The following is a 12,610-nucleotide window of genomic DNA, read 5'->3' as shown; positions in this document are numbered from 1 at the left end:
CAGATTTGCAGATCACTTGTGTCGTTTATGCTATCTATCGAAGGACTTGAATTCCTGTCGACTGTAACTGGTGAGCTGGGTTACCAGAAGCTGTGGTGGTGCAGGCCTTCTGCACCAGTTCCCAGACAGGCTTGAATGTGTACCAGCATTTCCCCAAAGTCCCAGGAGCCTTTGGCTCATCTGCTTGTCTGCTTTGCTACAGAAGGAGCTGAACAATAAATCCTGGAGTACAACTTTGCTAGAATTCAGGGACAAAGGGATTTTTGGAGGTTGTTTGCGCCTAATTTGATTTCCCAAAAGAATTGCTTTGCTTTTGGTGTGAAGGGACACTGGCCCATCAGAGCTTCTGCAGAACAGCTTCCTGGAAGGCTCAACATTATGGGCATTAGTTGGTTCTATTTTCTACCTTTCTTCTTTGTCTTATTTTTTTTTTTAAAGGGAATTTATGATTTGCCAAGTTCATTTCTTTAGAACAAACAGGTATAAATCCAGCTGTAAATGATGGCTTGTTCCAAATGTTGTTCTGCATGGGGCAAGATTGCTATAGCCAATAACTACACAGCCAAGGTCTGCTGTAAATTCCCTTGCCAAGCTGATTTATGGCAGCTGTGCAAATGCAGCACTGGGTGAATATGCCTGAAAAATTTAGTGTTGAAGAGGCAGGTCTTAAAGGGGAATTAACAACTTCACATAGCTGCTTTGTGAACTCAGTGAATTTGCTGACCCACTGCCTTTCTGTGTCCCAAGTATAGGGTTGTTCCTCATCATGAAGTGGGGAGAAGGGTGTGAGACCCGTACTGCTCTTGGCCCTTACCCATTTTTTGTGGTGCTTGGGAGAAGGTTGGGGGAAAGTTGCAGAATCCTGTTAACAGAGGATACGGCAAACAGATCCCTTCAGGGTTTTGTATGGAGCTTTCTGTCATTCCCTTCTCACCAATTCTGAGAGATCACTGTAAATTTTCCATGCTGGCAGATGTCAGAACAGGACCAAGGCACATCTGTCTCTCATCACACTGACTCTACCCAGAGACAGATTCAAGCAAAGAAGGTAGGATATATTTTTTTTTTTCTGCTCATTTTTATGGGCATTTGCAAAAATTCAAACAGGCAACTGAATCACAAATATTTCAAAATTCAAGACTGAAGGCTTTAGTGGGGGAAGGAAGACTCTATTGGAAAAATGCATGAGCGAAACCTTCCCACATGCTTTAAAATTGTCTGCCTTTACAATTTAAAATCAAGTGGCAAATGACAAAAACCCCCTGCATTCTAAAGGATTGTGCAGTGCTCCTAGCTTAGAGTAAGCAAGCGCAATATCTTGCCCCATTGCTCACTGAGCTTCATAGCTAAGAGCCCAGCTATTGCTCTGAGACTGTGTTGACATGCCTCAATTCTGAGTTTTAGATGAGACTTCCTCATCTATCACCTTTAATGATCCATGCAAAAATGCAAGCTGGTTAGAAAATTGCTTGATCACTTGATGTAAAAACAACCAAAACCAAAACACCCATCCCCAAGATCAAAATTCTACCTACAAACAAACTAATTTGCTTCCAAATAATGCCTGAATCATTTATTTAGCTTAACCCTGACTTGGGCTTGGACATCCCCAGCTGAAGGCCACACACATTCATTAGCTGGGACCTGGGACCCTAATCCCACTCGAGGGAGCCACCTTGTAGATGCGGGCGAATCAGCAAATCTAGCCCAACTGCAATGGGACCAAGGCATAGATCTTGCTCTCCTCTGACATCTGTCCTACCCTGTCCTATGTCATGAAAGAAATACCCTTCAGATGTCCACTGCCTGATGCCAGGGCATGGAGTCAGGCTGGCAGCCCAAGTAGCTCCAAGAGGAACCATCCCTCTGCAAGAGGGGAAGGGAAATTTCCCCTGTAGATGTTAACACATAGCAAAGAGGGGGCCGCAGTGAAAATGAGAGTGCGGAGAAGCACATTCTTCGTTTGCTCATATTATGAATACTGGGCTCTCTGTCCTGTGGCCAACAGGTTTAGCTAATATGTAGTGCAGGGAATTAAAGGTGAGTTAATAAGAATTGAACTGCCTGCTGCCTTGTTTTCTCTAACAGCCGTTAGAAGCTCCTCTGTCCTTAGGTCTCTCAATACTGCTAAAGTAATGGTTGGGTAAATTTGTTATTGACTTGAGCTTTACTGTTTCAAAATGCACAGGGCATTTGAAACCCTTAAATTGAAAGGTGAGTAGTGCCTATATACGTAGCTTCGTAAAACCCGAGCAAATTAACAGTTCCCCCTCACCCACCCAAATCCCAACTGTTCCCCTGAAAATCTGTGCAGATACTGATATTAACAATTAATTAACATTTTGTGTTCCTTCAAGATCTCCAGATTTCAGGGTGTTTTTTTTCAAAGCAGTGGGTGTAAGGTAGCTCTCTGGAGAGGAACGCAAGTGTGAAACAGTGTCTGCCAATACTGCAAGAGTGTGAGGCAAAAAGTGAAATGTCTGTTTAAAAAGGTGAATGAGAAGAGTGTAATTACCAAAGCAGAAGCTTAATTAGGGTAGCAGAATCAATTCTTTACTGCACGCTTGCAAGAAGTTCATTAGGGTCTTCCTTTGTATCTCTCATGCAAAAAGGAGCGCTTAATAGCACAGTGCTACATAAACCACTTTGGGATTTGGCTCTGTAGTGGCTCACAAAGAAGTAGGTTGCCTGCTTTATCGGCGCCTCTCCTGGTGACACCGCCAGGTCTCGTAGTGTATCCCACGTGCATTCTGCTTCCAAGAAAAGCTTTGCTTGGCTTATCAAACTGGTAAGACTGGAGGCTTGCAGACCAATCCAGGCAACAGTTTATAAATTAAAACAAGACCCCAAATTGTCAACAGGCAGCATAGGGAAAACTAAAATACATGACAGTGAAATATTGGGAAATCAGTTTTCCAGCCTTTCTCCCAAGATCTGATTTCAGAGATGTTACAAGAGCCCTCAAGAGCAGATGGTGTTGGCAATGAGTAGAAATTCTCTCTTCTAAGAGTAACTTGGAGTCTTGTCCATAGATCCCAACAGATAACTAAGATTTAATACCAGCTTATCCTTAAAGTATGAATGGATGTGGGGACTTTTGAGCTTTCTCACTGTTCTCCTTTGAGGAGAGAGAAGGTTCACTTCTGCAAAACTCCGGGATGCAAAACCTTTTCATTGCTTACATGTGATTTAAATTTTGAGGGCCCTGATGTGAAATGTTTAACACAGCTTCTTGTACAGCAGTCAACTTTGGATTTACAAATGTGAAATGAGAGCTTTTCTTTCTTAATTTAATAATCTTCCCAAGTAAGCTTGGAGGAAAGAAGAAGAAAAGGGCTCAGAAACTGGCAGAAATTTACTTTATTTTACAAAATGCAGTTACCCCTGCCCTTTCCCCTCCTTTTCTTCTTTTTTGGTGTCTTATAACTTCAGAAGAATGAGCAGAAATAAATGTTTCTCTTTCAGATAACACAATGCTGCTGCAAGCCTTTGCCCACCGAGTGCATTCACTCAGCGGCCAAGCTCTGCTGGATGTGACAGAACGTATCTCAGGTATTGCCTGCTTCAGCTGATCTCCACTTCTAAGTTAAGAAGTCTTCAGAGGGAATATTTACAGGGAATGCCTCTGAATAGACAGTGTAATAGCTCATCAAACACCAGAAGGTCTTGAGCTTGTCCCTCCTGCAAAATACACATACTAAGTGTATTTGGCCGGGGTTTGCTGGAGGCGTGCAGCATGTGAGATGAGGATGGTGCTTGCTCCAGTGCTGAGCTCTCACGGGGGCATCTCAGGACCTGCCCCCAGGAAAGAGAGGGGCTAAAAATACCCTGGTTGGCTCCTCTCTTTGAAGGACAATACAGTAAAGGTCATGGAGATCTGTAAGAGGTCCCTTTTCTAAAGAAAAGGACCATCCTTTAGAAAAAATTGTGGTAACTGGTATTTCTGAGGATCAGTTTGGTTTGTCATCACAGGATTCTTGTTTTCCTGTTGGAAGCTTTCGAGGCTGAATCCTGCAGAGCCTGGGGGTCATAGCATAGGTGAAAACTCAACCCAAATATTACAGGCAAGGATTTTGTGCAAGGCAGGATTTGGGGGCAGAAGGCAAGAGCAGGCAGCTCGCCCCAACCCACTGAGGCTCCCTTTCTGTATTGTAGATATGACATTGGACTCCGAGCATTTCAGGATGTGCAGTCTATTTCTATATCAGCGATGTCTGACACACTACAACTGTAACTGATAATTGATTTATAATAGTAGCTTGCTATGTCAGCAATAGCCAAGGAATGGAAAAAATTATAATCTCAATATATACTAGAGACGACTATTTATAGCCTTGCTTTAATTAGGGCTAAATCCACCGCTAATTATTCCAGCATCTTTTAATCCAAGATTTAATACACTTTGATTCTTCATTATGAATCTCAAAAGGCCATGTTTAGCCAGAGCGAATGTAAAAGGCCCTTTAAAGATAATTTGAATAAAGTAAATCTCCATAAACATAGAATTTAGTTTTACAGCTTTTTAATCTCTCTTTCAAATAAAGCATTTGAACATAAATTGGGACTACTTTAGAGAGAGCAGGTGTTCTCTCCGGGATTTAGCGGGAACAGACAGCTCTTTCTCTTCTGAAGCTCCATAGTGACCACTGTGTTTAATAGCATTTAAACTCAATTTAACTCCTATTTTAAAATAGGTACCATAACCCTTTTCCTGCTTACCAGAATTGTTTTTAGGTACTTTGAGGAGCTGTTTAAATGTTGATGACTGATGCTAGATTAACAGTGTAAAGGAAATGAAGGTCCTTCCATTACAGAATAATAAATGGTTACTGCATAACATTTCCACTGCACAGAAAATAAGAACTCTGCCTTATTTTGATCTCTCAGCAAAATCTGCCATGCAAGGAGCCTATTGGTAGTAAATTTTTGTTTGTATTTAATATAGTTCAGTTCAGAAAATGAGCTGAGAGCAAACTTCAGAGAGAATGAGAGGGAATGCTTGTTTTTTGGTTAAATTTCAGCCCCCTGTGTAAGATTTTTCTCTCTCTCTTTCCCCACTTCAGGGAACATTGTGAGGGTAAATGCCATTAAAATTGTGAGATGCTCAAATGCCATGGCAATGGGGTCTGGGTAATTATCTAAGACATCCTGAAGTTTGAAACAGCTGCTCATTAGAAGCCACCAAGTATGAGGGGAAAAAAAGCTCAAATTAGACCATTTTGCCAAAGACATCAGTTAGTCACTGATGTTTCTAATAAAACTGTCAAGCAGCACACATCTTTTGTGGGATGGAGTTTTGAAGTGTGGTATAATACTGCCGTTTGCTGTGTGCCACTGAGCAAAGGGAACTGCCGTATTAGACTTCTGGCATTTTCCATCAAAGGTCACAAAAAAGTAATCATCCTTTTTATTAGCAATCTTTCAATTACCTCTCCGAGCTGCATTTCAAAATCTTCAGCAGCTGGTTTAGACAAGTTCTTAATGGAAATAAACAGCGACTTGATGATTTTGTCATTCGTAATGCAGAAGCGGGTAGTGAAATGGGTTACAAAATGTGTATAAGAATAAATTAATTATAAAATGTGCATTACACTTTGCTAAGTCTATCATGGATACAAAGCCTCTGATTTGGAGAAACTAAGGTCCTCAGAGGTTGACTGTTCTGTTCAGTGGATGCTCAGTCACTGTTGCCTGTTTCTGGACCATTGGGCTCTTTGTGCTTGCTGATATTAGACATAAAAGCCTTCCAAGAACCAAAAATAAAGATAAGTAGTTGTTTGCATTGAGGTTGTTAAGAAGCTTGTCTCTCTCACCCGACAGTGCTTGTGGCATCTGTTTATCCCCGGAAACCCCAAGCTGCCAAGCGCTATGCCCTGCCCACGCTCTGGTTCTTCCTGGGAAACAGTGTCCTGCCTATCCGAAGTGGCAATGTCAGGGCTGTGGTCGCCAGGCTTGCAAAGACCCTCTACGAAGTGATGGGCTCCAAGCTGATGGAGCATGCTGCCAACCAACCTCAGCATGTGGCAAAAAACCTCCAGAACATTTTGGACCTGAATGTCGGGTAAAGGCTTGATGTGCTCCAGGAAGCTGATGGAAAGGTGAAGACAAAGGTGGATGTGGTGGTGGCATTAGTTTTATTCTGTGTGTTTGAAGAACGAAATTTACCCGACAGAGTTTACGACTACAGATATATAGAGTATATTTCGATGTAGGCTTTAAAAAAATATGAAAAAATAAAAGCATTTTTCAAAAGTTTATATCTTGAGCTAATCTTCCCTAAGAAGCTTGCATAGATACCAAAAAAATAAAACCCATTTGTAAATGCAATTTGTAACTGTAAAAAGGAAAATAATATATTTATATACACATTTAGAAAGTGAGAGATATGCATATATATATTTTTTTACTTACAAAGTAGGAGATGGGCTTTGGAAGCATTGGGGCTATAGGATTAGTTGACTTGACTCAGGAAGCGGAGACCTGCTCACTCAGAGGATATGCGGTGGCGTTGTCAGAGGATGTGCAGCTCACTGTATGTGCCCGTGTACGCTATAGCCAAGGTACCAGGTGGGCCCTTTACAAGGCTCTGGTAGCTGCTGGTGCAATGGCAGATACCTGAGATGTCCTGGTCAAGCTCAGAGCCCCAGTCCCGTGACAGCAGAAATCACCCAGCTGTGCTGAATTTTTCTTCCTATTTCAGGGGATGCATCTTGCCTGTCATCCCCTGTGCAATGGCGTGATGTGGTGAGGTGACCGGTGCCATCTGACTGCCTCCCAGCACCATGCGGCACCCCTGGAGAGGTGCAGGAGAGGGGCTCGGGGCAGGGAGCTGTGCCACCTTGCAGGGGGTGCTGGGTGACACACAGGTGCTGGGCAATGAGTGGGCGGAGGGTGTCCTACAGAAGCTGGGGAGAGGTAAGCTGTGGGCACGCATTATATATGTTATATATATAACATATATATATTATATTTATAATTTATATATTATAAATTATACCTGTGATAAGGTATAATTTTTTTTAAAATACACATTTTTCTAAATGTCTTTTTTTCCATCTTTTGAGAAGTGAAGGGTTTGCCTTATAAGTGGACCAATAAAGCTCTTCCGAACCTGAGATTCAGGAAACAGACTGAGGAAGGATGTGCCAGTCCTTCACCATACAAAGGTTTGGAAGCACAAAGGGGAGAAGTGATGACAGAAGAGAGGAGGGCTGAAAGCAGCAGGTGTTGGGGCATCTGTAGAGTCAGATATAAAAACAGAGCAGCCTGATCTATGTTCATATAATCTTCCATATACTGGTAGAGTTTTGAAAGAAAGAAAAAAAAAAAGAAGTTTTTGGGAGAACAAAAAAATAGGAAAATAACAGCATGAGACACACTGGGTGCATGGAAGGTTAAAAGAGCCTTGACAGGTTCTTGACAGGTCTAAGAACCTTGTATGAAACTGGGAGGCCAAAGAATACTGCAGGGACATCCACCCATCCCAGGGGGCTTGGTGTACTACATTTATTTGCTGCATTGTTTGGCATGTCTAAAGCTATATAGGACTCCAATTTGCCAGATACTATCATTGCATTGGGTCACCTCTTAAGGAACCTCTTTTTCTTTTTAGTACAGTACTAAATTAAGTGGTGAAATTATTTAGTAGACTCTTCTAAAATTTTTTTTTTTTTTTTTGCTGCTGTTTTTTAACTCCCAACTTTTGGTAGCAGGTAGCACTCAGGAACTCATTTCTGTGAAGTCTTGGTGTGTGATCTAGGCCAGGGACCTAGCTCTGGAACACTGGTGTCTCTGGGGATCCTGCAGAGCCTGGTGGGAGTCATAGTCCTTGCAGATCTGCCAGAGCATTTTGGAGTTTAGCATCTCAAGAAATTTTTCTAACAGCTTAACAGGAACAGTATGGTAGCGTGTAGTTGATTTGCAGGCATGACGGAGCTCCACAGAGTACACGTGTGCACCCAAATGCTAAGGGTGAAACGCTGGAGAATGTTAGAGGGTGGCTGAGTTTAAACATCAGATCTTGAACTATGTCACTTCATTAAGCACCTGCAGTTTGCTACTGCCCGAGATCTGTTTTAACAGGCAAACTTTGTTGTTGTTGTTTTGAGCGGTTGGCATCCCTAGAGGGCTTCCTGGGTTTGTTTCTTCTACCTCAAAAGTTGTTCTTGCTGTTTCCCTTCTCTGCAGATCTCTCCTCCTGGAGCTCCATAAACGCTGCTCTGCGCAGGCTGCTTTTGCAGCTGAATATAAACTCTTTGGTTTTACTTTCTCTTCGGCTGTGCTTGGGCCCTTGGGAATGTGTGTGTGGGGGAAGTTTCTGCACTTGGGAGAAAAAAGCTTTTGCACACGTCATATGAGGCCTCCTAGAACCTGCATTTAGTTGTAGCACTTGCAAAGTGGGTTTGAAAAGTAACCCATATAACTGGTTTCTTAACTCTCTCTTGGCCTCGAGTGGTGCTTTCATGCATACTGTTCCCCACAGTCGATGAGAATAAAGCATTGCCTGATCATACCTATTTTCTAGGTGTTTTATCTTTTTTTAACTCTCCAGCTGAGACAGTTTCCCCGTGAGAGGGGCACTCCTACCACAGAGAGAGGAAATTTAGCTGACAGTGTGACCGCCTGCAGTGACAAGCAGCAGGGTTAATGGTTGGGGTGAATTCAGCTCCGGTGAGCTCCCCTGCCACATGTTTGCACAGATGCACATCTCAGAAGTTATTAAGAAGCTACTAAGGGTTTTGGATGACACAAACAAAAGGCAGAGCAGTGTTGAACCTTCTTCCAGCACTGGTAAGGATTTAAATATTTAATTTTTTGAACTTATTTTAATTATAATTTTATTACAGAAGTCTCACCAGAGAGGAGGCTGCAAGCTGCACTTGCAGGCCCAGTTTAATTCATTGAATTATTGCATTTAATGTGCAGTGCAGCTGCTAACCCACAGAAGTTAGTATAGCAAAAGAAATGTATGGCAATATCTTGTACATTGGCTTACTCTTACCCTAGATCCTGCCAGGGCCCCAAGACAGACCCTGGCTGTTACAAGTGGTTCCACCTGCTCGCTGAAGGTAGTTGTTCTCATCAAGGGAAGGAGAGGGAGAAAAGGTAACATGGCTTCTACCATAAAGGAGTGAAGAAAGTTTACCTTCCCCTACAGAGTAGGGGGTGGTCTTGTGCCAACTCCCTGTGCAAGGGGGCATCAGAGCTCTGAAGCTGCATGAGCAGAGAGACTGGTGCTATGTACTCTGAATCCAGTCTGCAAAACTCATCATTTCCTCAAATGGGCATTTTTTCCCTCACCAAGAGTCAAAGCACATGCTTGGTGGCATGGCTTGTCTGCCGTTCAGAGTGCTCGTGCCATGCAAATGTGTCAGCTGGACCCTGAAACTCCCTGTGGAAATTCAGCCACAAACCCTGGCAGAAATGTAAATGCATGAACTTGGCAGCGCCAAGGAGATGATGGGGATGGTATGGAAAAATGAATGGCAAATAGGGAGGGTGGCCGGGGAGGATGGATGGACCCAAAGTATGATGTGGAGGCTGAAGGCTCCTGTTGTAAATAATGTCAATGCTGCCTCGTGGTGCTGCTGTGAGATGTGGAGCAGAGAAGTAAGGAGTGTACCTGAAGGGAGCTGCTTTTGTAGAGATGCAGCTGGGTCATGGTGTGTAATAAAGTGATTCTGGTAGAATTTGCTCTGGCCAAGGCTAAAGGTGGGCTTGGGAGCCAGCTGCTGGAGTCCCTCTCTCATGCGGAGGGAGAGAGGCTGCACTGAGGTGGCTATTTTCATCCTTGTTAAATAGTGACGGTGGGAATAAAAGTGGTTGCACTGCTACCAAATCTCTGACAGCTGACACTGAATCCTGATACTGTGATCCTGCCTTTGATACAGGCAGAGGTGAGAAAACAACTCTAGTTAAAATTAGAGTTGACCTGAACCTTTAAGCCTCCACTCTGCCTTGGTATCTTTAGCTGAAAAAACCAGTAACTTTGGCCAACAAACTCCCCGTGTATCCTTCAAAGCCCCCGCTCTCCCCCCCCCCCCCCAGATTTTGAGTGCAACTGACAGTGGTAAAGGAGCTTATAAAGCCTCTCTCTGTGCTAATAGCTGTGCTCCAGATAAATGAAGGCTGTGCTACTTCCACAGCCATTTAGGATGTTTCGCTTCTGCTGCATTTGAGAGCAGAAAATAAAAACTCTGTCCCCTTCAGAGACTGCGGTGAAGGCTGCAGGGTGATCCGCAGGTCTGTCACTACCCGCTGCTGGGTCCTGGAGCGGACGTATGTGCCCAGCGGCCGGCACCGCAGTTATGCCCCGGCTCTCAGGCGCCGCCTGAAATGTCACGTCCCTTGTGATTCGACTGCCACTGCTTCAGCTTCCGCTATAGATGCATGCACATCTACACACATGTCTATACATGGAGACACTTCCTCTCCACAATAGTCCTCCTCTGTGTGTGCTGTCAGTGCATATAATACATCAGGCTATGAAACTGCTCAGTGTTGACACATTTCTGTCAGTGCAAATATCCAAATAGTAGTACATGTTATTTCAAGAAGGGAAATTGGCTATAGTAATAACGTGGCTTTCATACAGATATAATTGTGCCAGTACTAGGATCTCTATTGCTTTGACTGCCGTATTATTCTGGCAGTTTATTTTCAGTATCACCCAGTGCAAATGAAACATGCTCCTGTTTCCCCAGGGAACAGCCGCCCCCCAGCTGACTCAGCCCGACGGCTCTGGTGGGTGCCCTTGCAGGCTGGACCTCTGCAGCTGTGGGACCTCCCCGCGCAGCCTGGCAGGTTCTGCTGTTTCATTCTCCGGTGACCCTGCAATTAATACTCCATTTGAAGGCAATGGTAAGAGTGTGCCCCTCTTCTGGCCCTGCCCAGGGCTGACAGCAGCTCATGTTTCACACCCATAGGAAGCTATTTTTTTTTTCCCCAAACTTACTGCTCTCATCGCAGTAAGTATTGGCCTAAAATCTTAGTGTAATTCCAACAAGGAATAAATCTGTCCCACCATATCCTTTCCTCACTAGCCCTCTCCTCCTCTTTTCCTAAGGCTTCGTTTCACCTGCTGCTATTGATTCCTCGGCATTATCATGGTGTCATTTATTTACGTGTTTGGGGGACAATGTACCTGAGAGTTCCCATATAGAATAAAGTTTTCTAACTAGATGTATTCTGTGCTCACAACAGGCTGGAGCAAAGAAAACTTAGCCCAAATCCCAGAGCTTTGCACATTTGCAATCCGAGTCATTTCTGGCTCATAGATGTCTTCAATCACAATTTTACATGTAAGACAAGGAAATGTATTTCACTGGGAAAAGATGCACTGCTTTTGAAAAGGCATATATATGTGTAGTTACCCGGAACAGCAGTCAAGTAGTGTTATTTGTAACTTGTTTGCAGAAGAATGAGCTGACCGTGAGGCCAACAACAGGTGAGAAGGTAGTCTCAAATCTATTTATACTCCAGCCTGGGTGCCGTTCAGCCCAGAGCTATGTGATAATTTATTGCCGTTGGCCAGCACTTGCCAGCGTAATGAATTCCCACGTAGCTGGAACAAGCATTTCTGGGTTTGGCTCTGATTCTTGGTAGACTGCGTGATCATTGATGCTGCTGCCTTTTAAGGAATTATTTAACAGTTTCATTTCATAATCATTTGAATCTTTTAAACTTTTAATTTGTAGCTGCCATTATTCCTCTGCCTTAGGGAAAACCACTTCACAGCCCAGTGCAAACTATAACATTTTGACAGCAAAGTCTGCATGGTTGCCAGTTTCTGATGTTACAGAAGAATATGCATGTGTGAAGTGTTAATTAGGCTTTCTGAAGGAAAAGATCTATTTTATGTGGCCGCATGTGTTTGCTTAGCTGTGGATCTAATCCTGGCCTAGTAAAGCCCAGGCAGGGTAACGCGTTGCAGGGAAGAACAGTCCATGAGCTGATAGGGTTGCCATTACCAGCACAGTGAATGTGTCCTTTTGGGTTTTCCTTGGAGACAAAACCAGGGAAATAAACTGCCCGTTTACACCCCTCCTTGCCCCAGTATTCTCTCAGATCTTTTTAATACATCATAATAAAGGCAGTGAAATTTTACACCTACCTGCACAGCCACTGTGTGAAGGGTGGCATTTTTTTCTCGCCTTGAAGTCATCACTCTTTGATACCAGAAACATTTCTTAGTCTTCAAACATGGTAATAAATAAACGTGGATGGTGCATGGTCCTCCTGATGATGCTTCGGAGTACTGGTAAGTGTTTGGCTTACCAAAATAAATTTAGATACAGCTTGGGTCTTGGCTCAGTTTTATGCAAATTCAGGAGGAAAAGAAAATTTGAGATAGAAAACTTGAGATAATTGGATCCATTGGGCCCTGTGCTAGCTTTCTGCTTCCCTTTTTGCAGGACTGGCTTGTCATCCCCAAATGGGTGGGTGAGAGGTGGTCAGCCCCAGCGCTGTTGCTTTGAACTTCTGGAGCATATCAGTCTCCTGGGAAGCATCATCCAAAGAATAGAGAAGCTCACACAAGTCCTAGTCTCCTTTTCGCTGCAAGGAGTCTAAATTAAACCTATCAAAGGACTCTTAAAATGATTAGTACACC

The 12,610-nt window shown here is 43.5% G+C and overlaps 1 protein-coding gene across 1 annotated transcript in view; it reads left to right on the top strand.

Moving 5' to 3' along the window:
• The window catches only part of TOGARAM2 (TOG array regulator of axonemal microtubules 2), a 36,406-nt gene extending 30,151 nt beyond the window's left edge, over positions 1 to 6,255 (top strand). The window contains exons 19-20 of the mRNA XM_075750097.1: positions 3,466 to 3,552; positions 5,821 to 6,255. Of these exons, the coding sequence (XP_075606212.1) occupies positions 3,466 to 3,552; positions 5,821 to 6,065 (332 nt within the window). The 3' untranslated portion in view covers positions 6,066 to 6,255. The remainder of the gene's footprint in view (positions 1 to 3,465; positions 3,553 to 5,820) is intronic.
• The last annotated feature ends 6,355 nt before the right edge of the window (positions 6,256 to 12,610 follow it).

The sequence above is a fragment of the Balearica regulorum genome, chromosome 3, assembly GCF_011004875.1.
Source record: "Balearica regulorum gibbericeps isolate bBalReg1 chromosome 3, bBalReg1.pri, whole genome shotgun sequence".
NCBI classification, from domain to species: domain Eukaryota; kingdom Metazoa; phylum Chordata; class Aves; order Gruiformes; family Gruidae; genus Balearica; species Balearica regulorum.
Note: the sequence above shows the minus strand (reverse complement) of the source record. Positions and strands in the feature narration are given on the sequence as shown.